The sequence below is a fragment of the Macaca mulatta genome, chromosome 4, assembly GCF_049350105.2.
Source record: "Macaca mulatta isolate MMU2019108-1 chromosome 4, T2T-MMU8v2.0, whole genome shotgun sequence".
Classification (NCBI taxonomy): domain Eukaryota; kingdom Metazoa; phylum Chordata; class Mammalia; order Primates; family Cercopithecidae; genus Macaca; species Macaca mulatta.
In genome coordinates this window covers 143,430,062-143,455,053 of record NC_133409.1, presented here as the reverse complement: position 1 = coordinate 143,455,053, position 24,992 = coordinate 143,430,062, and the positions used below count along the sequence as shown (strand labels likewise).

Below are 24,992 nucleotides of genomic sequence, written 5' to 3'. Positions count from 1 at the left end.
GCCTACGTGTTCTAAAGTAAAAAAAAAAAGACCATGTCTTATTAAATGACTAAAGGCACAGAGAGTGCTCATCTTTGAATAAAAGACTTAGTGATGATATGGTAAATGACTTCAAACATTTGAAGGGATGCTGTGTGTTCACTAGGCTCCATTATGCAAAACTATACAAATGAGCAGAGATTGCAGGAAGATAGATTTTTCTTCTCAAAATAAAGAAGAACATTCTCATAATCAGTTATTTAAGCAGGTACTATTTGATGACCACTTACAAGAAACTGTTGATTTCAGATTGCCTTCACTTTGCTAGTAAGGTTTTGTTTTGAATAATGTTCTGTTTTTTGTTTTTGTTTTGTTTTGTTTTGTTTTTTGAGACAAAGTTTCACTCTGTTGCCCGGGCTGGAGTGCAGTGGTGTGATCTCGGCTCGCTGCCAGCTCTGCCTCCCGGGTTCACGCCATTCTCCTGCCTCAGACTCCTGAGTAGCTGGGCCAACAGGTGCCCGCCACCACGCCCAGCTAATTTTTTGTATTTTTAGTAGAGACGGGGTTTCACTGTGTTAGCCAGGATGGTCTCAATCTCCCGACCTCGTGATCTGCCTGCCTTGGCCTCCCAAAGTGCTGGGATTACAGGTGTGAGCCACCAGGCCCGGCCATGATGTTCTGTTTTAATAACTTGACCCATTCTTGAAGACCCAGAGTAATATAATGTCACAAATAATTACCCTGGAAAAATCATTCCTCACAGAAGCAGGTCCAGTTCAAGCCTACAGACAGAATTTTAATTATAAAGAGAATGAGTCTTCAGTTTTAGTAAATCATTTAAGGTGCTTATATAACTTTGTCTTAAGTATTATAAGAAAAATATATATTAATTACCCTTAAATATCTACCATTTTAGTATATGTATGATTGGGAAGACTGAATTTCTTGAGTAAACTTTAGCACACTGATATATTTGGATGTTTCATAGAATTCTTATACATTTTTTTCTTAGAATTGGCGTGATTTGGATGCAAGAATCACTGATACAGCAAATGAATCCAAAGATAATGTCAGATATTTGTATACTTTGGAAAAAGTGTGTCAACCTCTCTATAACCATGACCTAGTAAGTATGCTTTTAAAGTACAGTTTTGAACTGAGTGCAATGGCTCGCACCTGTAAGTCTAGCTGCTCAGAAGGCTGAGGTGGAAGGATCGCTTGAGCCCACGAGCGCAAGGCTGCAGTGAGCTATGATTGTGCCACTGCATTCCAGCCTGAGTGACAGAGCAAGAAGACCCCCATCTCTAAAAAATAAAAAAAGTACAATTTAAGAAATTGACTTGTATAATTAATACATTAAAAATCTTTTAATATGTATATGTTGGGGAAAAACATCCTTCCAAAAGTTATTTAAAATATATATTTTCCTCTTATATATTTATGAAGAATGATAAACTATATTTAATATTTTAACCCATATTTAAATATATAGTGAATCATTAGTATAATATGAAATAAGCAAGGCAAATATTAATGTATTATTTACACTTTGCTGCATAACAAATTACCTCAGAACTGAGTGGCTTAAAAACAGTGAGCATTCATCATGTCAGAGCTTCTGTGGCTCAGGAATCCAGGCAAGGCATAGCTAAGAGCTTCTGCTTCAAGTCTTTCATGAGGTTGCCCAGAGGCTAAGGGGGACTGTGGACTCATCTGAAGTCGGGGAGGCTGACTGGGGAGAGTCTTCTTCTCAGCTCACTCATGTGGTTATTGGCAGGCCCCAGTCCCTAGCCACATGGGCCTCTCCACCTGGCAACTTGCTTCCCTTGGGGTGAGTGATCCAAGAGTGAGCAGGAGAATGAGAGAACACCCAAGTTAGAATCCACCTTCTTTTTGTAACCTAATCTCTGAAGTGACAGCCCATCATTTCTGTTGTATTCTATTGACTAGAAGCAAGTGAGTCTGGTTCATTCTGGGCAGGTAGGGGAGTATACAAGAGTGTGAGTACTATGTGGGTGAGCATCACTGGGGCCATCTTCGGGGCTGCCTATCAAGGTAGATATTTCCCAGTTTACAGATTAGGAAACCAAACTCATCATGGTGTAGTGATTTTGCCAGCATCGCTCAACTAATCAGAGATGCAGGACGGAACCCATCTTCTAACTTCTAGCCTATTCTTCTCATAATATTTCCATAGAGATCCTTTAAAGAACATGTTAGCACTACCATTTGCTTTTATTTTTTTAAAGTTTATATTAACTTCAAATTTATAATCTGGTATTTCATAGTATTTCATATAAAATATGAAAATTAAACTCTATCCTTTATTTAATAGAAGGAGAATTCAAGGAAGCTAGTAGTTGTTGAGAACTTAGGGCAGGATTTCCCCATTTTGCCTGGATGTTACTTCTTTTGTAAATCACTTGTAGGCAGGAGGGTTAACCAGACAGCTGCATTTTTAAAGATGTTCCCAGGCTTGAGAATCCTTGACCTTTTGTTATAGGCATTGGGCTACATGCTTTGCATATGTTTTCATTCTGTATGCGCAATGACCCTCATTTCAAAGATTAGGAAACTGAGTTTGAGCATTTCTATGATGATCCGTGGGGGGACCAAATTTGAATCTAGCTGTCTCTAGCATTATGGGTCGTATTATTTTTCCATTTTACTATGTTGCTTCTTCAAGGTATTCTCTAAGTTAAAATGCTTCCTCTTCCCTTCCCCTGCTCCCACCACCCTGGGATGGAGTCTCTCTCTGTCGCCCAGGATGGAGTGCAGTGGCGCCATCTCTGCTCACTGCAACCTCCGCCTCCCAGGTTCAAGCAATTCTCCTGACTCAGCCTCCTGAGTAGCTGGGAAAGGTGCCACCATGTGCGTGCCACCATGCCCAGCTAATTTTTGTATTTTTAGTAGAGACAAGGTTTTGCCATGTTGGCCAGGCTGGTCTCAAACTCCCAACCTCAAGTGACCCACCCGCCTCCGCCTCTCAAAGTGCTGGGATTACAGGCGTGAGTCACCATGCCCAGCCCAATGCTTTCAAATTAATTTAATTTGTGTCTGATATCTGTATTCAGTATTCTTCACTCTAATTTTTTAAGAAGTAGTCAAATCTTCCATATAGGTGGCAGCACTGGCCACATGGTTTTGTTGACCAACCTTCTTGGGTCAATGCAGGTTTCATCCTAGAGGCAGGGAGAAGGAAAGACATTATGGCCTGTATCACTTAGAGTTGGAGAAGAAGAAGGTGTAGAGGCAGTTCATAATCATTCCAAGAGCGTGTTAGCAGTCAAGAAGTCTAATATGAAAGGGGAGGGAAAAATGTCGGTTGAGAGTCTTGGACAAGTGCATTTCTTACTGCCGTGAGGAATCCATCATCCGTCAAGGAGCACCAAGAGACGGGACAGGAAGACCTTAGAAAGCAGGGTCTTTTAATTGAGTCCATAAAGAGATTGTAGATTTTATTTAAAACTTATTAGTGTTATTTGCAAATAATTATGACTGTTTAAAAAATCACAGCTTTATTTTAGATTCAGGGGTACATGTGCAGGTTTGTTACGTGGGTATATGACATGATGCTGAGGTTTGGGGTATGGATCCTGTCACCCAGGTAGTGAGTACAGTACACAAGAGGAAGTTTTTCAGCTCACATCTCTCTCCCTTCCTCCCCACCAAGAATTATGACTTTCTTAAACTTCATTCTTCTCATTTTTACCCCTGCTACTAGTGGCTGGACTTGTGTTGTGAACCTTCGTAAAATTTGTTTAATATAAGAACATTTATATCATTTCTTAGGTATTTCTGTGCACATGACACCAAGTAAAGAAAATTAAATTGTATGGTGTTGGAGAAATGGGGCCGTTGCTTGGCTTACTTGGTAGCTCGATGACTTAATTCCCCAACTTTACAATACGAGCAATTAAAATTTCTGTCCAAGAAGAATTAAAATTATTACATGTCACAAGCATTTCGGATTGCTCACAAGATTTGAAGATGCAAATATGAAATACACATAATACCTAAAGTCTACTCCAGGGTTACTGCAAGTAGCTCTTGATGTGAAAAATAATAGAGGAAGTGACTATGGCACAATGTTCACACTTGTCAAATCTGGTGATGGGAGTAGGTGGTCATTATATTATTCTCTGTACTTTTCTATATATTTAAAGCTTTTCAGTATAAAAAGTAAACTCGAAAGAAAGATAGAATACTCTTTATTGCTATCAAGACTCCAAATTTTAAGGTATACTGATTTCAACTTCTTGATTCAAAAGACTTGTTTTAATTCATATAATTTAAAAATCATTTAGTTCTTATGTTTTTTTCATCCTAGTAATTTTAAAAAACTTTGTTCGATTACTCTAACCATGGATGTACCTTATTATTGTTATTTTGTTGTTGTTGAGCTTTTTATATTCTCTCATGTAGGAAGGTTTCAAGCATTACCTTTAGAAATGACAGAAGTACTAATAGTATTGAGTCATATAATTGCTTCCCACTCATACACCCACTGTATCTGTACTTTCAACAACTCCTTTTCCCCCTCATTTTCTTTATTCTGATTAAAAGTAACCAGCAATTGCTGTTTAGTTCATAACTGTCATTTGGGTAGGAAAAGTGCAGGGGATTCATGCTTCCATTTCTGGTTCATAAGTTTTATGTATGTTTCATTTTTTTTATCACCCTGGTATTGTGCTTTAGGCATATCTTACTATTATATGTTTCACATATAAGATATCTGAACACTGTGTATACATGGACAACAGCAGTGCACTCAAGGAGCTACTATTATAAATAATGATGTTTAAAGTTCAGATGAAGGACATTTTCCTGAAGGACCCATTTGATGCCATCCCTGAGCCCTCTTTATTGGAGTTTAGTGGTCTTTGTAGACATGACTTAGCAAAAGTGGAAGGGACTCCTAGGCATATTTTTATTAGGATCTTTTTGATCTACAGATACCATATATAATAGGGATTCTGACATACAAGGTTAACTATAAAGTAATGATGTTAATTTCCGTAAGCCACATAAAACTGATTTAATTATTCTGTAGTGACACCCCACGTCTAGGACATACCATACACTAATCAGTAGTTGTTTTTCTTGGCTGTATTTCTTCCATTGCCAATAAAAAAAGTCTTATATATTTTATCTTGTCCCATCAATTAAAAGGAAATTTCCTTGAAGGCAGGGATGCCATTGGCTTTGTCTGTTCTTCCGTAGTGATTTGCATCATGGTTACAAGCAGGGTCTCAGAATCTCCACTAGGTAACTTGCAGCTGCTGGATCTTAGGCAAGGGACTTAACGTCTCTACCTCTCTGTTTTCTCATTTGCAAAATGGGAACAGTGATAATGCTTTATTTCACTCGCGTCCATGTGAAGAGACCACCAAACAGGCTTTGTGTGAGCAATAAAACTTTTTAATCACCTGGGTGCAGGTGGGCTGAGTCCGAAAAGAGAGTCAGCAAAAGGAGATGGGGGGGGGGCATTTTATAAGATTTGGGTGGGTAGTGGAAAATTACAGTCAAAGGGGGTTGTTCTCTGGTGGGTAGGGCGGGGGTCACAAGGTGCTCAGTGGGGGAGCTTTTGAGCCAGGATGAGCCAGGAGAAGGAATTTCACAAGGTAATGTCATCAGTTAAGGCAGGAACAGGCCATTTTCACTTCTTTTGTGATTCTTCAATTACTTCAGGCCATCTGGATGTATATACATGCATGTCACAGGGGATATGATGGCTTAGCTTGGGCTCAGAGGCCTGACACTTTATTTTACAGATTCTAAGACATTTTTTCACATTTTAGTATCTCTGAACTTAGGACATACTTTAGTCAGTTAGGTTTTATGAATCATTGTGGTTGTGACTTGATACTACCTTAAATTATTAGTTCTGTCCTTGAGGGTGTGTTTTTTTTGTTTTGTTTTGTTTTTGATTTTGGTACCATTCGTATGAATTCAGACTGCAGTTGAGTACCTGTGCATACATTCTCAAAGAAGCTTGGTTTCTTTCCTCCTCCTGGTAGTATGTACATTTTGTTTCTCTCTTTTTCTCCATGGTTGGTTTATTTCACGCTTACCTTAACAGGGAGGGCCCACTGGTGGCCTAGTATTGTGTAGGAGTTAGATTCCTCATCTTGGGTGTCTTTTTTCTTTCTCAATAGCACAGAAAATAATGGTGCAGTCTTACAATCAGTGATGTTTTATATCTGATGTAATCAAACCTACCTTTCATGGTTGTTGTCAGCATATCTTAGGATAACATGCTAATGCTCTTAGCCTGGAATATAGTAAGCATTCAGTTTATGTTTGCGATTGTTTTATATCCTTGTTGTTCCTGTTCTGCTTTGCTCTATCTTGTTCTACTTGTTTTACTTGTTTGTGTTTATCTCTTCCACTCTGCTGTGAGCTACTCACGAATAGGTTTGGATTTCTTCCAGTATCTTCAGAGCCTAATGGCACTTGGTAGGATTGCTAAAAGGTGAACTGAGTTGCATAAAAGAAAGTGAATGCTAGTCTGATTTCTATTTTAGCTATGTTTCTGACCATAAGAAAGTCACTTTACCCCTCAAGGTATCAGTTTCTTCACCTTTAAAAAGAGCAGAATGAACTATTAACCTTAAAATTGCTCTCACCTCTAAAATTTAATTTTAGATAAACTTTTAAGTGCAGATTTACAGAAAAGTTGCAATGATAGCACAGAATTCTCTTTACCCAGTTTCTCCTGTTAACATCTTGTATTACCTTTGTTTGTCAAAACTAATGTCCTATTATCTGTTCCAGGGTCTAGTCTAGAATACTGCATTGCATTTAGTAAAATTTGATTTTAAGATAAAAATGCTGTACTATTTTGTGCATGTTTAGAGTTTTGAGTATTATAGAATATTGGTTATTAAAACTATATGCATATGATGGAATTCACTTAATTTGTTTCAATGTTAGGTTTCCATGGCACATGGAATACAAAATTTGATTAATGCCATCAGAATGATTCACGGCGTGTCAAGGTATTATAATACCTCAGAGAGAATGACCTCATTGTTTATCAAGGTAAGTTTCTATGGGAGGAAATTACATGTCATCCTGTGAAAAAGTGAGCAAATCTTTCCTTCTGAGCCCTAGGAAGGGAACTGGGAAGCCTGAGCGCCTCTCAGAGTTTTAGTACTTCTAGTGGGCAAGAAGAGAAAGGTGCTGACTGGACTCGGTTGTACTTAATTGAAGGGAGTAATTGGTACTTTTCTGTTTATCAGGTGTAAGCCCCAATACTTAAAGAAAATGTGCCTGGTGGCTTTTTAATTTATTCATTTCAAATAGTTTTGATTCTACCCAAGAGATAGGAGTGTGTTTACTATTAACAGTGCTTCTTTAGCTACTCCCATCAGCACTATATTTTGTGTAAAATCTTCCTGTGTAGCACCACATGGTTAATTATTTTAAATAATTTGAAAAATTACTCAAGCAACACATGAGACCAGGCGTGGTGGCTCAGGCTGTAATCCCAGCGCTTTGGGAAGCCAAGGTGGGAGGATCGCTGGAGCTCATGAGTTTGAGACCAACCTGGGCAACATAGGGGGACCCTGGCTCTACAAAAAAAATGTTTTAAAGTTAGCTGGGCATGGTGGTGTGTGCCTGTAGTCCTGGCTATTCCAGAGGCTGACGCAGGAGGATCCCTTGAGCCTGGGAGTTCAAGAATGTGGTAAGCTGTGATCACACCATGGCACTCCAGCCTGGGCAAGAGAGTAAGACCCTGTCTCAAAAAACAAACAAACAAAAGACCCAACAACAGGAAAAAAACCCCACATGAATAGAATTTATTTCTAAATTATTCAAGCACAACTAAATATATAAAGTCACAGTCACATTTTAAGTTTTTTTAAAAAGCAAAGTATAGGTTTAATCACTATGTCCTAAATACGACAAGACTCTCAGAATCCTTCCTCTTTACCAGTCTCTCTCATTCTTGCCATATATGTCCCACATTGAGATCATTTTTAGTTCTGAGAAAGATTCTTTGCTTGGCTTCTGAATCTTCTGGTAGGCCCATCTGTGCACTTTCTAGTAAAATCTAGTTTGAGCAGAGAACCCTGCTAAGTCAGTTTAGCAAGAACCGCCCATTCTCGATATCTGATGACTCTAGATATCTGATCAGGTTTTCATTCTCCCCGACCCCCCAGGTGTTGTCCGATCACTTTGGCCTGTCTTGAGCAAGAATCCTGTTAGGTCAGTTTAGCCAAAATCCCCCTTACCTCTGATGTTTCCTCTTAATAATTTTCCACCCACTGACCCCCATCCTGCCCCTTGGCTGTACATTCCTGCTTGCCCACGCTGTGTTCAGAGTTGAGTGCAATCTCTCCTTCCCGCTGCAAGATCCCATTTCAGTGGTCCCTATACCTATCACAAGGGTCCTGAATAAAGTCTCTTGCTATGCAAGTATCACGAATACTTTTTTTTTAACAGTTCCATATTATTCTTAACATTTTTTTCAACATTGTGAATCAACAAGTATTCAGACTAAAATCCAAGTATTGCTAATTTATTGATCACCACTGTTTTGTGATTCCCACATCTTTTTCCTTCTTGGATTCATTATTTCTTTTGCTGAAAAAAGTTCTTTCAGAGAGGGTTTCAGGGTGGTGAACTTCCTGGATTTCTACATGTCTGAAAATCACTTTCATTTTGTGTGATCACTCAGATGCTGGTGTGACTTGGATTTTAAATTCGACATCATTGTCTCCTGGGAAGTTGAAGATATTGCTCGATCATTGTCTAGTATTCAATATTGTTGATGAGAAGCTTGGTGCTAATCTGATTCTTGTTTCCTTTGTAGGTAACTGGTTTTATTCTCCCAGGAATCTTTTAGGATTTTTTCTTTACCTTTGAATTTCTAAAATCTCAAACTTTTTCTTTTACATTTATCTCATTCTACACTTGCTGAGTTGTCTCAATCCAAAGACTTTCGTTTCTCTTTTTTTTTTTTTTATTTTGAGACGGAGTCTCGCTGTGTCACACAGGCTGGAGTGCAGTGGCGCGATCTTGGCTCACTGCAAGCTCTGCCTCCCGGGTTCATGCCATTCTCCTGCCTCAGCCTCCCAAGTAGCTGGGACTACAGGTGCTTGCCACCATGCCCGGCTAAGTTTTTGTATTTTTAGTAGAGACAGGATTTCACTGTGTTAGCCAGGATGGTCTCGATCTCCTGACCTCATGATCCGCCCGCCTCGGCCTCCCAAAGTGCTGGGATTACAGGCGTGGGCCACTGCACCTGACCTCCTTTCTCTTTATTCCTGGGAAACAATCCTCTTTTGCCTTGGATTATTCCTAGTTCACTGATATGGTTTGGATGTTTGTCCCCTCCAAATCTCATGTTGAAATGTGATCCTCAGTGTTGGAGATGGGGCCTGGCAGGAAGTGTCTGGGTCATGGGAGTAGATCCCTCATGAATGGTTTGGTGCCCTCCTTGTGGTAATGAGTTCGTGCAACAGCTGATTGTTTAAAAGATCCTGGCATCTCTCTCGCTTGCTGTCATACGAGGCCAGTTCCCACTTTGCTTTCGACCATGACTGTAAGCTTCCTGGGGCTGTCATCGGAAGCAGATGCCGGTGCTATGCTTCGTGTACAGCCTACAGAGCTGTGGGCCAAATAAACCTCTTTTCTCTATAAATTACCCGTTCTCAGGTGTTCCTTGATAGCAGTGTAAATGGACTAACACACCTACCCATTCAATTTATTCTCTCCCCTTGCATCTAACTTGCATTTCTCTTAATTTTTTTTCTTCCATCTTTGCCCTTTTCTGGCTCACTCATTTGCTCATTTTTGTGCCAATTGATGTTCAGTTCATCAATAGAATTTCTTTTAAAATTCTGAGAATGAAAATTCCAATTTCAAGTTCTCTAGTTTTTTTTAATGTTATTATTATTATTTTTTATTTTTAGAGACAGAGTCTCATTCTGTTTCCCAGGCTGGCCTTGAACTCCTGGGCTCAAGTGATCCACCCACCTTGGCCTCCCAAAGTGCTGGGATTACAGGCATGAGCCACTGCACTTGGCCCATAGGTTTACTCTTTATCATATTTTTATGCTTGTGGTTTGAAATTTATATATAAATATTTTTTCTCTTTTTACATATAATTATTTTGTACCTGTATTTATTTTAGGTAACAAATCAAATGGTAACAGCATGTAAAGCATATATTACTGATGGAGGATTAAACCATGTATGGGATCAGGAAACGCCAGTGGTACTAAAGAAAATTCAGGTTTGTAGAAGTACTTTTATTTTCATAAATTAAATCTTTTCCCATCCTGCCCAATTTTACTTTGTTTATTCACAAAATATGTTAACTGAAAAAACTTCCTGCAGAGTAGTGTTGAGAATATAAAAAGAATACAATTCTCATTATCTATTTCCCTTTATATTTAGTGCTTCTCTTAGGGTATAATTTAATTTTCATCTTCTCCATGGCTGCCTGTGTTAGACTCCTGTGTGCCATTTCATATGCTCTGGCCACTACATCTCATTCCAGCCCCTGTTGTAATTAAACTTTTTGCCTTTTTTTTGCACTGGTTAGGATTACCATGTATCCTTAAATAAACACAGTAGTAGTTGGCATCCTAATTTTGATCCTGGTTTAGAAGACAATGTTTCTAACATTTCCCCGATTTAGTTGGATGCTTTTGTAAGTTTTAAATATATCTTCGATCAGATTAGTTTAGTACCAAGATATATTTTTTAAAGTTATGAATGGGTTTTGAAAAATTGTCTTCTGCACATATTGATTGAGATGCTTATAGAATTTTGCTCCTCAGTCTGTTAATGTGATAGATGACATTTTTAGACTTTCTAAAACTGTCGTAACGTTTCTGGGATAAACTCAACTTGGTCATGGTGTAATTATCTTTTTAAAAGCCACTCAAGTTCAGTTTGCTACAGTTTTGTTTAGGATTTTCGGGAACTGTATTGGTGAGGGAGAGAGCCTATAATTTTCCTTTCTCATACTGACCTTGTCTGTGTTTTTGGCATTAATGTCTCAGAATGAATGGAGGGTGGGGGGAAGTATTCCTCCTTTTTCCATTTTCTGAAAAAGTTTGTATAGAATTAAAGTGACCTGCTTATTGAAAGTTGGAAAGAAATGGCCACAGCAAGAATCCTCCTTCTGGAAGTGGTTATTGGTCATCTCTGTGTGCAGGTTCCCTGGTCTTCGTAGTGCCAAAGTGTGTGGCTTGAACAGGGAGGTCAAGTTTGAAAAGTATCGCAGTGCCCTCCACCCAGGATGGGAACCATTATTCCTGCAGGCCTGGTGCTGACTGCCATCCTGGCCAGGGCACTGCTATCACCCTTGCTCTGACCTCTGAACTGGAGGATAAGAAGAGGAAGAATTGCATTTCGTGTTTCTCATGCTGAAAACAGTGGATTCTAAGGACTGGAAGAATCAGGATCATTATGCAGGTCTTGGACTTAGCCATGTAAGATACAAAGCTACACAGAGACACATCAAAGCAGCTCATAAAGCAGTGGTTTTAAAACATCATGGAAAGCAGCCGGTGAACCAATAAAGGAAAGAGATAATGACTACTTCACTTGCATCACTAAAATTATAAAATGTATGACCCAGTGAAAAGAGGAGCATTTAACAGTGTAGATCATACATTTGGAAACTCAGTTCCTTCTAAAAGTGAAGCAAGGGACAGTTTCTTTGAAGTGTTTTTCCCACTATTCAAAAATAATTCCAGATGGTCAAAAAAAAGTTTCTAAACCTGGTGTTATGAATCCATCATTTTATTCCTTCTGGTGTAGTTTTTATGCTTGGACAGAATTTTCTTATTTAAATACAGAAGGAAGAAAGCAGAATATTGTGACAAGAGAGGGATTGAAAAGAAGAATAGAGCAACAAGAGCACAAAGAAAGAAAGAAGAAATGAATTGAAAACATTAGTTGATAATACACATAGCTGTGATACAAGAATAAAAAAATTCAAGGAAGAGAAAGCCAAGGTCAGGCGCAGTGGCTCATGCCTGTGACTCCAGCACTTTGGGAGGCCGAGGAGGGTAGATCGCTTGAGCCCGGGAGCTCGAGACCAGCGTGGGCAACATGATGAAACCCTGTCTCTACAAAAAATTAGCCAGGGGTATTGGTGCACACCTGTAATCCCAGCAACTTGGGAGGCTGAGGTGGGAGAATTGTTTGAGCCTGAGAGGCTGAGGCCGCAGTGAGGTGAGCCATGATCGCGCCACTGCACTCCAGCTTGGGTGACAGAGCAAGACTGTCTCAACATAAAAAAAAAAAAAAAGAGAGAGAAAGCCAAGAAAGAAGCAAGATTGAAGAAGCAAGAGGCTACAGAAAAGCAAAGACAAGCTGAATTAAAAGCTGCTTGAATAGCTAAGGAGGAAGAAGAGGAAGTTAAACAACAAGTATTGTTGGCAAAGAAGGGAAAAGATATCCAGAAAAGAGTTGTTAAAAGGAAAAGACAAACCTTCAAAATTCAAGGAAGACCGGAAATCACTTTTTCTGACAATAAGTGGAAAAGGTGGAAGAAGTGGAAAAACTTTGATAGGCTTCAACTAGCAAGTTTACAGCATTTCAGTGAAATACCTCATCTACAAAAATCTAGGAATTGCTGCTCTGATAAAAACGGAAGAAATAAATGAGCCAATTAGAATGGAGAAAGAGGAAGGGGAGGCTTGTGTGTGTGACAAGCATCAAAGAATGCAGAGAAATCACCTGTCAAAGGTGGAAATGGCAGTAGAAATTGGTAAGAGGAGCATTGGTCTGCAGTTACTAATTAAAGCCACAGGCCCCTTTTCTGCATGAACTAATTCAATATGGGAAGTTATTACCAATTATATGAACGCACATTGTTTTTTTGGAGTCAAGAGAACTTATTGGCAAAGAAAATTGAGCCTCTGAAAAATTGACCCTCATAAAAAAAAGACGACAAAAAAGGCTTTGGATAATTTTTAAAAGAACATGGAGTAGTCTCTCAAGTACATGAAGTAGGCCTCCTTCAGATGCACCTGAAAGATGAGGAAAAATAGAGGGAGCAGTGCCTGGCAAGACAAAAGAGGACCTCAAGAAATGATATAAAGAAGTTGTTGAGGTGGTAAAGGCGATGAAATGCCCAGGAACAACTGCTGAATGCAAATGGAGCCGAGAAATGACTTATGGACAGTCTTTGTTGTGTATGCATTTAAAAAATAAAACTGATAATTGGAGATGCTGAGCACCTTTTCAAATGCCTGCTGGCTATTTGTATGTTTCCTTTTGAGAAATGTCTTTTCAGGTCCTCTGCCCATTTTTTAAATATTTTTTTTTGAGATGGAGTCTCACTCTGTCACCCAGGCTGGAGTGCAGTGGCACGATCTCGGCTCACTGCAACCTCCACCTCCCAGGTTCAAGCGATTCTCCTGTCTCAGCCTCCTGAGTAGATGGGATTACAGATGCCTGACACCACGCCCAGTTAAGTTTTGTATTTTTAGTAGAGACAGGGTTTCACCATGTTGGCCAGGCTGGTCTTGAACTCCTGACCTCAAGTGATCCTCCTGCCTCAGTTTCCCAAAGTGTTGGGATCACAGGTGTGAGACACCATGCCTGGCCTCATTTGTTCATTTTAAAATCAGATTATTTATTTTCTTCCTATTGAGTTATTTGAGTTCCTTATATATTTTGGGAATAAACCTCTTATTAGATATATGGTTTGCAAATACTGTCTTCCAATCTGTAGGTTGTGTCTTCACTCTGTTTTCTTTTCTGTGCAAAAGCTTTATAGTTTGATACAATCTCATTTGTTATTTTTGCCTTTGTTTCCTGTACGTTTGGGGTCACATCCAAAAAATCAATGCCAAGTAGCTTTTCCCGACATTTTCCTCTAGTAATTTTAGAGTTTCAGGTCTTATCTTTACATTTTTAGTCAACTTTAGGTTGACTTTTGTATGTCATGTGAAACAATGGTTCAATTTTATTATTTTGCTTGTGGATATCCAGTTTTCCCAAGACCATTTATTGAAGAGACTGCCCTTTCCTCACTGTGTGTTCTTGGAACCTTTGTCAAAGATCAGTTGACCATAATGCATGGATTTATTTCTGGGTTCTCTATTCTGTTTCATTGGTCTATGTATCTGTTTTTATGTCAGTACCATGCTGTTTTGATTACTATAGCTTGGTAGTACATACAAATATACTACGGTATAAAATCAGGCAGTGTGATGCCTCCAGCTTTGCCAATTAAAAACCACAATGAAGTATCATCTCACACCTGTTAGAATGCCTACTACAGAAAAAGACAAATGGTAACGAATGTTGGTAGGAATGTAAATTAGTGTAGTCATTATGATACATAGTATAGAGGTTCCCCCCAATATTAAAAATAGAACTACCATATGATCCAGCAATCTCATTTCTGGGTAAATATTTAAAGGAAATGATATAACTGTCTCAAAGAGATATCTGCATTCTTATATTCATTGCAACATTATTCACAATAGCCAAGATACGGAAACAACCTAAGTGCCTGTTGACAGATGAATGGGTAAAGAAAATGTGGTATATAGGGTATGTATGTATACAAGTATGCGTTTGTATGTGTGTGTGTATGGATACATATATATAATGGAATATTATTCAGTCTTTACAAAGAAGGAAATATTGTCATTTTTGACAACACGGCTGAACTTTATTTCATTATGCTAAGTGAAATAAGCCAGACACAGAAAGACAAATACTGCCTTTTTTCATCTATATGTGGAATCTAAAAAAGTCAAGCTCTTAGAAGCGGAGAGTAGAATGGTGGTTACCAGGGGCTGGAGAGGGATGGCACAATGACGAGATATTGGTGAAAGAGTACAAATTTTCAGTTTTGCAGGATGAATAAATTCTGGAGATCTAATGTACTGTATGATGACTATAGTTCACAATACCATTTTGTTTTTGGTTTTTGAGACAAGGTCTAGCTCTATTGCTCAGGCTGGAGCGCACTGGTGCCATCTCAGCTCAATGCAACCTCCGCCTCCTGGGCTCAAGCCATCCTCCCATCTCAGCCTCCCTAGTAGCTGGGACTACAGGCATGCACCATGTATTGCATACTTGACATTTGCTAAGAAAGGAGGTCATACCCCCCACCCCAAAAAGTAACTCACACCCCCCACCCCAAAAAGTAACTATGTGAGGTGAGGATATGCTAATTAGCTTGATTTTGGTAAACATTTCACAATGTATACATCTTTTAAAACATCATGGGGCCAGGCGCGGTGGCTCAAGCCTGTAATCCCAGCACTTTGGGAGGCCGAGACGGGTGGATCACGAGGTCAGGAGATCGAGACCATCTTGGATAACACGGTGAAACCTCGTCTCTACTAAGAAATACAAAAAACTAGCCGGGCGAGGTGGCGGGCGCCTGTAGTCCCAGCTACTCCGGAGGCTGAGGCCGGAGAATGGCGTGAACCCGGGAGGCGGAGCTTGCAGTGAGCTGAGATCCGGCCACTGCACTCCAGCCTGGGCTACAGAGCGAGACTCCGTCTCAAAAAACAAAAAAAACAAAAAAAACCCAAAAAAACCCCATCATGTTGTGTACCTTAAATATATACAATTTTTGTTTGTCAATTATTCCTCAATAAAACTGGAAAAAAAATAAAACTGGAAATACTGAACAAAAAGCAAGTCTGATAGAACTCATCTGTTAAGCATTTTCTTTGTGAAAAGATTTTTAATTTCCTGCTTCTCGTATAATTAAAAATTTTTAATTATGATAAAAATAACATAAAATTTACTATTTTAACCATACAATTGAGTGGCATTAACTACATTCACAGTGTTTTGCAACCATCACTGCTGTCCATTTCAGAACTTTTTCATCATTCTAAACTGAAACTCTGTAGTCATTAAATAATTCCCCAAACTCAGGCTGGGCACCGTGGCTCACGCCTGTAATCCCAGCACTTTGGGAGGCTGAGGCAGGCGGATCACCTGAGGTTAGGAGTTCGAGACCAGCCTGGCCAACATGGTAAAACCCCGTCTCTACTAAAAATACAAAAATTAGCCAGGCATGGTGGCAGGCTCCTGTAGTCCCAGCTACTCAGGAGGCTGAGGCAGGAGAATCACTTGAACCCTGGAGTTGGAGGTTGCAGTGAGCCGAGATGGTACCATTGCACTCCGGCCTGGGCAACAAGAGCAAACCTCCCTCTCAGAAAAAAATAAAATAAATAAATAAATTCCCCAAACTCTCTGCCCTGGCCCCTAGTAACTTGTTTTGACTGTCTGTCTTTATGAATTTTCCTATTCTAGGTACCTCAAATAAGTGGATTTAAACAATATTTGTTTTTTTGTGTCTGGTTTATTTCACTTAGTGTAATATGTTCATCTATGTTCTAGTATGTATCAGAATTTCATTCCCTTTCATGGCTGAGTAATATATTCCATTGTATGTATAGCCCATATATTTTTATCCATTCCTCTGCTGATGCACATTTGATTTGTTACTACCTTTTGGCTATTGTGAATTATGTGGCTATGAACATTGGTGTGTATCTGTTTGAGCCCCTGCTATGAGTTCTGCTGGGTGTATTCCTAGAAGGGAAATTGTTGGGTCATATAGTAATTCTATGTGTAACTTTTAGAGTTCCTGCCAAACAGTTTTCCACAGTGGCTACACCATTTTACATTTCCACCCGCAATGCAGGAGGGTTCCAATTTCTTCATTTCCTTGCCAACACTTTTTATTTTCTATTATTTTGATAAGAGCCATTCTAATGTGTATGGAGTGAAGTGACATCTCATTGTGGTTTTGATTTGTTTTCCCTAGTGGCTAGTGATGGCTGAGCATCTTTTCATATGCTTAGTGGCCCTTCGTACATCTTTGCAGAAATATTTACTCAGGCCCTTTATCCATTTTTGAATTGGGTTGTTTGGTTTTTTTTGGTGGTGGTTGTTGAGTTGTAGGATTTCTTTATATATTCTGGATATTAATTCCTTATCATATATATGCTTTGCAAATATACTATTGCTTATTTATTTATTTTACTTGTTCATTTTGAGAAAAAACCTCACTCTGTCACCCAGGCTGGAGCGCAGTAGCATGATCAAGCTCACTGCATCCTTGACCTCCTGGGCTCAAGGGATCCTCCAACCTTTGCCTCCTAAGTAGCTGGGACCACGGGTGCATGCCATCACACCCGGGTAATGTTTTTATTATTGTAGAGACAAGGTTTTGCTGTATTTCTCGGGTGGTCCCAAACTCCTGAGCTTAAGCAATCATCCTGCCTTTGCCTCCCAAAGTGGTGGGATTACAGGCATGAGCCACCACACCTGGCCTGTTTATTAAAAAAACTATTTGACTATACTTTCTATTTCTTTTCGAGTCAGTTTTAGTAAGTTGATATTCTTGGGGAATTTCCCCAAATTGTCTAAAATTTGTAATTTATTGACTTAATGTTGATAATATTCTCTTACTATTCTTTGTCTTACTATATAAGATGTCCCCTTATTTGCTAATATTCTTTATCTTCTTTCTGTTTTCCTAATCATTCTTGCTCCCCTCATTCCCAGATTCAAAACAACTTATCATCTTCCTAGGAGTTTCTCATTTCTGTTGTTTTTATTATTACTTGCAGGATTCCATGTTTTCATCTAGAGTTTCTCTGACGTTATTTTTGGGAATAGGAGTCAGAAATTACTCCCCCCAAGTTTGCCAATTGGCAGGAACCATAACTCTTTACATAGAATTTAGCAATGTAGTCTCATTATTCTTTTAAGATCCTTAAGATTACTAGCCATTTACTGACTGAATTAGAAATGGGAACTTGGTTTTCTTAATTCTAGTTCAATGTTTCCATCACATCTGAAATGTTTTTAGAAAACTTTCAGTGTATACTTTTTAGGAATAGTTTTTATATGAGTTGGAGGAAACAATGAGAATTGTTGCTCAGAATCTTATTTGAGAACTGTTATTCAGAGCCAACTCATTAAAAAAATTTTTTTAGGCCGGGTGCGGTGGCTCAAGCCTGTAATCCCAGCACTTTGGGAGGCCGAGATGGGCAGATCACGAGGTCAGGAGGTCGAGACCATCCTGGCTAACCCGGTGAAACCCCGTCTCTACTAAAAAATACAAAAAACTAGCTGGGCGAGGTGGCGGGCGCCTGTAGGCCTAGCTACTCAGGAGACTGAGGCAGGAGAATGGCGTAAACCCGGGAGGGGGAGCTTGCAGTGAGCTGAGATCTGGCCACTGCACTCCAGCCTGGGTGACAGAGCGAGACTCCATCTCAAAAAAAAAAAAAAAATTTTTTTTATTATACTTTTAAGTTCTGGGATACATGTGCAGAACGTGCAGGTTTGTTACATACGTATTCACATGCCCTGGTGGTTTGCTGCACCCGCCAACCTGTCATCTACATTGGCTATTTTTCCTAATGCTATCCCTCCCTTAGCCCCCTAAAGCCGACTCGTTTTTGTTGAATGAGTGAAAAATAATCAGATACCTCAACGAGAGCAGTAAGAATTGTTTTGGAGATTGCGATAGAGGAAAGAATGAGACCAATTATTCTCAAATCTGAGTATTTATAGGAATCACTATAGGAGAACTAGTTAAAAATGTAGATTTCTGAGTCTCACTTGCAGAAATTCTGATTTAGTGGCTTCAGTGGGCAGAATAACGGTCCCCAAAGATGTCTGTGTGCTTATCCTCAGAACATATCCATAGGTTATGTTACATATGGCAAGGGGTAATTAAGGTTGCAGATGGAATTAAAGTGCCGATCAGCTGATATGGGGATTACCGAAGTGGGCCCAATGTTTAAGGGTTCTTATATGGGTGAGAGGAGGCAGAAGAGTCAGAATCTGAGAAATGGCGTTATGGTAAAGATTTGGCTGGCTATTGATGGTTTCAAAAAAGTTTAACATTAAAAAAAAGATTTGGTGTTTAGGAAATGTTAGCTTGACATGATAGTTAATTCCTACTGTACCCAGCAACCATATTCTCTTTTTTATTTCTATTACATTCACAAACTAGACCAGTGTATCTGTAGGCAAATAATTAGGATTTCAGCAATGTACTCATGAAAGACTTTATGACCTTCTTTTGGAAAAATGATTGTCAGATGATAGCTTTGTATGACAGAAACTTCATATTTTATATACCTGTGCGTAAAGAATGCTTATTCTAAGGTGGATGCGAACTGAATAGAGATATCTTGATAGATAATTTCTGGACCTCTTGGGAGTTCTAATTAGTCATGAAAATGTAAAAACAAATAGTAGATGGTGTGCTTTGATGTAGGATAAGAGTTAAAGGAAAACAGTGAGGATGAAGAAAAGTGAGGTTGAAATGAGGATGAAAATATGGTATAAATAAAAAAAACTATACAGATTTTCACAGTTTGATCAGTTCTGTGTGAGGGTAGAGTTTTTGAATTTTCGATTCCTGAACAAATATCTCGCTTTCTTTTCCGCGTTTCTTTTACTTTTCTCGTAGGACTGCATTTTTCTCTTCAAGGAATATCAGACATCTTTTCATAAAACAAGGAAGCAGATTTTAGAATCCTCAGGGGAAAAATCTTTTGAGGTTTCAGAAATGTATATATTTGGAAAATTTGAAGCTTTTTGCAAAAGACTGGAGAAGGTAAGCATTATGCAGTCGTCATACCCCACTCCACACCACACCTTTTTGGTGATTTTGTACTTTATGTAGTGCCATTGAGAATTATTGTTCCTGATCTCTTGTCTCACTATTGTTATGACTCATCTAATGTTACTCACAGGTCACTGCATTTTATTATAACTTATTTTTTCATTCCTGGTTACTGCCTTCTGCCAGTAACACAAGCGCTATGGTCAACTTCCACATCTCTCAAGACCTCAATTTACCTCTGCCTGTGGAACTTCAACTTAAAAGGCTCTGCTCTTAACAATTATATTAGGCTGAAAAAAAGTGTGAGGTGAAATACCTGCAAAGCCTGGTAGTAGTCAGTAGTTGTGGAATCTCTGGATGTGTAAGCATGTCGTCTTTCTGAGCCAGTGTATATGGTGTATACATAAACATTGTGTGGGTGATATCTTTGCTGGACAGACATAGGTTTGATTCATTTATTAGGACTGGTTGGGAAGGAGTGACATTATTTCGGGGGATATAGGCCAGCCCATATCAGCGACTTCTTGGAGTCATCCTTTGAAAAGTATGTAAAGATCTCATTTAGGTATTCTTCCCCCAACTTCGCTAGTTCCCTGGATCCTGCTAGTATTTAGAATCTTGTTCATCATTTGTTGGAAAGTAATGAGGGACATTATGTAGGTTGAAGACCTAGACATGTTTGGAAGCCTATTTTTATTAGTAACTTCCTGATCAAGCCAGGACAGGAAAGTATGAGTAATGAACAGAACCAAGTTGCTGAGTGGGATCCTTCATACATACTTCTTTGATGCTGTGTTTTTAAATTTGTTTCTTTAACAGCTTTATTGAGACATAATGAATATACTATACTATTTACCCACTTAAACTGTACAAGTCAGTGTTTTCTAGGATATTCACAGGGCTGTGCAGTCATTACCACAATCTAATTTTAGAACATTTTTACTCCCACTAAAAGAAACCTTGTGTCCATTGTCAGTCATACCCCATTCTCCCCTCTCCCCAGTTTTAAGCAACCACTGATCTACTGTCTCTATAGATGTACCTATTCTGGACATTTTGTATAAGTGGAATCATACAATATGTGGTCTTTTGTGGCTACTTTCACTAGCATAATGTTTTCAAAGCTCATCTATATTATACTTTTTTTTTTTTTTTGGACAGAGTCTCGCTGTGTCGCCCAGGCTGGAGTGTGCAGTGGCGCGATCTCTGCTCACTGCAAGCTCTGCCTCCTGGGTTCACGCCATTCTTCTGCCTCAGCCTCCCGAGTAGCTGGGACTACAGGCGCTTGCCACTGCGCCTGGCTAATTTTTTGTATTATACCATTTTTCAGAACCTCATTCCATTCATCATTGAAGAATATTCCATTGTACGGATAATATCACAGTTTATTTTTCTACTCATCAGTTTATGGACATTACGATTATTTCCTCTTTTTGGCTATTATGAATAATATTGCTATGAACATTTGTGTACAAGAGTTTGTATAGTCATGTGTTGTCATTTTTCTTGGGTATATGTGCAGAAGCAGAATTGCTAGGTCATATGGCAATCCATGTTTAACTTTTTGTTGATAATCCCAACTAACCAGCAAAGTATGAGGTTTATGATTTCTTCACATCCTTGCCAACACTTGTTATTACCTGTCCTTTTGAATTTAGCCATTCTACTGGGTATGAAGTGGTATCTCCTTGAGGTTTTGATTTGCACTTCCCTGATCGCTAATGATGTGGAGCATCTTTTCATGTGCTTTTGTCCATTTGTATATCTTCTTTGAAAAAACATCTATTCAAATTCTTTGCATATATTTAACTGAGTTATTTGTCTTTTTTTGTTGAGTTGTAAGAGTTCTTTATATATGCTGGGTATAACTTCCTTGTCGGATATATGATTTACAAGTATTTTCTCTTATTTTTGGGTTATGTTTTCACTTTCTTGATGGTGTCCTTTGAAGTACGATAGTTTTTAATTTTAATGAAGTTCAATGTATCACATTTTTCTTTTGTTTTCCTTGTGTTTTTGATGTCATATCTAAGGAACTGTTGTATGGGGCTGTTTTATGCATAATAGATTTTAAAAAACATTTTATTTTTATTTATTAAATTAAAAAAGTTGAGATGGGGTCCTGTTGTTTTACTCAGGCTGGAGTGCAGTGGCGTGATCATAGCTCACTTGGCTTTGAACTCCTCAGCCTCCTGAGTAGCTGGGACTACAGGCATGTACAATCATGCCTAGCTAATTAATTTTGTGTGTGTGTGTGTGTTTGTGGAGATGGGGTCTTGCTATGTTGATGAGCTGGTTTTGAACTCCTGGCCTCAAGCAGTCCTCCTTCCTCAGCCTTCCAAAGTGCGGAATTATAGGCATGATTAGGACAAAGATGCTTAATGTTCTGACTCCACTAGAGCATAAACCTGGAGGTGGGTCTCGGTTACCCTTATTTTCCAGGAGCCAGAACCCTTGCCAACCTGGGTGCCGTTTTAAAATTGGTAGTTTCAGGACTCAAGCTTATTAGTGTTTGGGGGTGGGTCTAATGCTGATAGAATGGTCATCCATCTGTGAAATAGCAGCCCAGGAATTCCTCTGACGCTAGAGGAAGTGGTCTGTAATGACCAGCTGCATCAGCTGCACCCACTCTGGTCTCTGGAGAAGCCATGCCTCTGGTTTGAAGAATACAACTTCAAGCCACAAGTGCTCAGCAACCAGAGCTGAGGTAGCACCCCCTAGAGGCTTTACCTGAAATGCATCCTGATTGCTAGGTTGTCCCAACTCCCTTGTACTAAGAACCCCTTGACAGACTGGCATCTTTCCCATTGGATAATTAGTGGATATCAGTGTCCACTCTCAAAGGTGGGGCTGTCAAACTTAACCCTGAAGTGTGTCCAGGATTTACATAATCCACAAGAGATGGTTACCGAGCTGCCTAGGTGGGCTTCCTCTGATGAATGGGGTATGGAAGGGGCCACTGTTTGACTACCCTTGTGAACTCTTACATAGATGAAGAGGAGAGCCAGAAGGGTGCACTAAGAGCCTATTAGGGAAAGCTGAGCTTTGAAGTCGGAATGACCAAGTGACAAAGTCAAAGGGCAGACAAGACTGAGGTTGGGGTTGGAGAGCTGAGATTTCAGAGTTAGACAGATATGTTGGGGCCCTTCGAGGAGTAAGTGAAGAAGGCTCTAGTATGTCAGTGTTAGGATGTCTGAAACACACATTTTTATGACAGGTATAGACTTGATGGTGCATTGAGTCCTAAATAGCCAGAATGAAATGTGTGCAATAGTCTTTGCTTCTTCCTCTTCCTGCCATGTAAATGTTGGTGAATATTGGTGTTTCCCAGAGCTCTATCTTCAGTTTTGTTTTCTTCTCACCCTGAACATTTGTGGGAGAGAAGAGAAAAGGTGGAGAGCTGGTATTGCTGGGGGAGATTTGAGGATCTGGAGCTAGTACGTGAGGTAGGGTCTCCACTCATGGTGACGCTGACATGAGGGAATCATAGCAAGTTGAGAACTGGAAAGGGTGCAAGGTTGGTGAGCCGGAGGAAAGACTATATATTGGTGGTGAGTACTGAGTGATTGAACATTGATAGAGAGATGTTGAAAAAGCCAGGGCCAGGACAAACTAGCCAGGAGCATGGTCTTGGTTGATTCCCACAGCTGGCTTTACGTTGCTCTGTGTGGTATGGGGACAGAGGGTCCACTGGCTAAGTTTGAAGGGCAAGCATGGGACTGACCACCATGTCTGCCTCAGATGACCCCTCATCCAACCAATCAACAAAATAGAGGACATGTTAGTGACAGGAATTTTGTCCCGGTCTCTGGCTGTTGGAGCCAGGTGGTAGAGTAATGAGGTAAGGGTACAGGAAACAGTCTTAGCAGGTTAGAATAACAGAGCAAGCCAGTAGTAGTTTGCTTTTTGCTCTTTAAAGTAGTTGAGTGGAGCACATGTGTTAGGAGGAGACTCAGATAGTTCCTGTGTTTATATAGAGCATGCGCAACATGCTGTAAATCCTAGTGGCCTGTATTTCCTCCACATTTGCAGTGGCTTCTAGGATGATAATAGTTTTTGGAAGTGTATGAAAATAGTGGAGTAAGAGCAACAGTTGCTTTGAAAATAGTCCTTCTGGGTGACCATACATGGGGATTCATGTGAATTCTGCTGGCTGTGTAGGAGGATCAGTGGTGGTGTCTTTATGGTGTGTGTGGTATTTGGAAGATTCTCTGAAAACAGGTTTATTTCCTTTCTGGCCATTGGACAAAGGGGCCAGCACTGGAGAGCATTCAGCATTGTTCTCTAAAGCAGAAGTCAAAATGGGGAAGAGTAAGGAGTAGCCTGTGGACGTGAGTTTTTTGTTTGTTTGTTTTGGTGAAGTAGGTGGTGTTAGGTTGGGACAAAGGCAGCCATTTCTGAAATAAAGTCCATTGTGAGGGTTTCCCAGGTCTCATCATGGGTCAGGAATGATTGCTGCTATTATTCAAGCTTCTTGGGCCAGTCTTTTACCTGAACACAGGTGTCAAAGAGGGAACACAGGTGGATATGTGCCAATGTTAGTTGTCAGAACTACAGTTAGGGCCAAAAAGCAGGGTAGAGCTTCTGAGTCCAGTAATCCAGTGAAATGATTTTCAGAAAATCCTCAAGAGACCGCAGGATGAAGCTATTTAGTCAAGTTCCCCGCCAACCTTGAAAGAAAAGGTGATTGATTAAACTCTGAAAAAGATTGTGAACTCTCTCTGGATATGATATAACATCTTCTGTCTTAGTCTAAGAAGTAAGAATGACGGATGACAGAGATTTGTCTTCTGTTTTATCTCCTCTGGTTGGTTTTAGCTAAATTATTCCAGGTTCTGTTTAATGGTTTGTGTTTTATATCAATGATTCATCATTAAGAGCTTATTTTAGGGAAGTTGCCTACTATCTCATTTAAAAAAGCAAAATAACATTTCTCTTTTTAAGATTACAGAAATGATAACTGTTGTGCAAACATATTCAACCTTGAGTAATTCTACCATAGAAGGAATAGATATTATGGCAATAAAATTCAGAAATATTTACCAAGGGGTTAAGAAAAAGCAATATGACATTCTGGATCCAAGAAGGACAGAGTTTGACACAGATTTCTTAGAATTCATGACAAAAATCAATAGTTTAGAGGTAAGTAATTATACCTTATTTTTACTTAGTAAAGCTGAAAAGTAGTCGATAGTACTATCCAGTACTTTTTGTAAATATTCACATATGGTGTTTCTATATTTATGATTTATTTTAAGTTCCTCTTTCATATTGATCAAACATATTTGCAGTGTAAGTTTTAAACTACTCCATTAAAGGTTTTGTTTTTTTTAATGAATAATGAGCATATTCAATAAAAGACATCAGAGAATAACTAGAAGCCCAAAGGGCTTTTATAGCTAGGATTCTTTTT

The 24,992-nt window shown here is 39.3% G+C and overlaps 1 protein-coding gene and 1 pseudogene across 2 annotated transcripts in view; both read left to right on the top strand.

Moving 5' to 3' along the window:
• DNAH8 (dynein axonemal heavy chain 8) overlaps positions 1-24,992 on the top strand; it is a 317,698-nt gene that overhangs the window by 34,160 nt on the left and 258,546 nt on the right. For both annotated transcript variants that reach the window (XM_078000047.1, XM_028847604.2), the window contains 5 exons: positions 992-1,105; positions 6,916-7,023; positions 10,124-10,225; positions 19,424-19,570; positions 24,524-24,721. In XM_078000047.1, the coding sequence (XP_077856173.1) occupies positions 992-1,105; positions 6,916-7,023; positions 10,124-10,225; positions 19,424-19,570; positions 24,524-24,721 (669 nt within the window). The remainder of the gene's footprint in view (positions 1-991; positions 1,106-6,915; positions 7,024-10,123; positions 10,226-19,423; positions 19,571-24,523; positions 24,722-24,992) is intronic.
• Positions 11,364-13,124, top strand: LOC144340673 (dnaJ homolog subfamily C member 2-like; annotated as a pseudogene).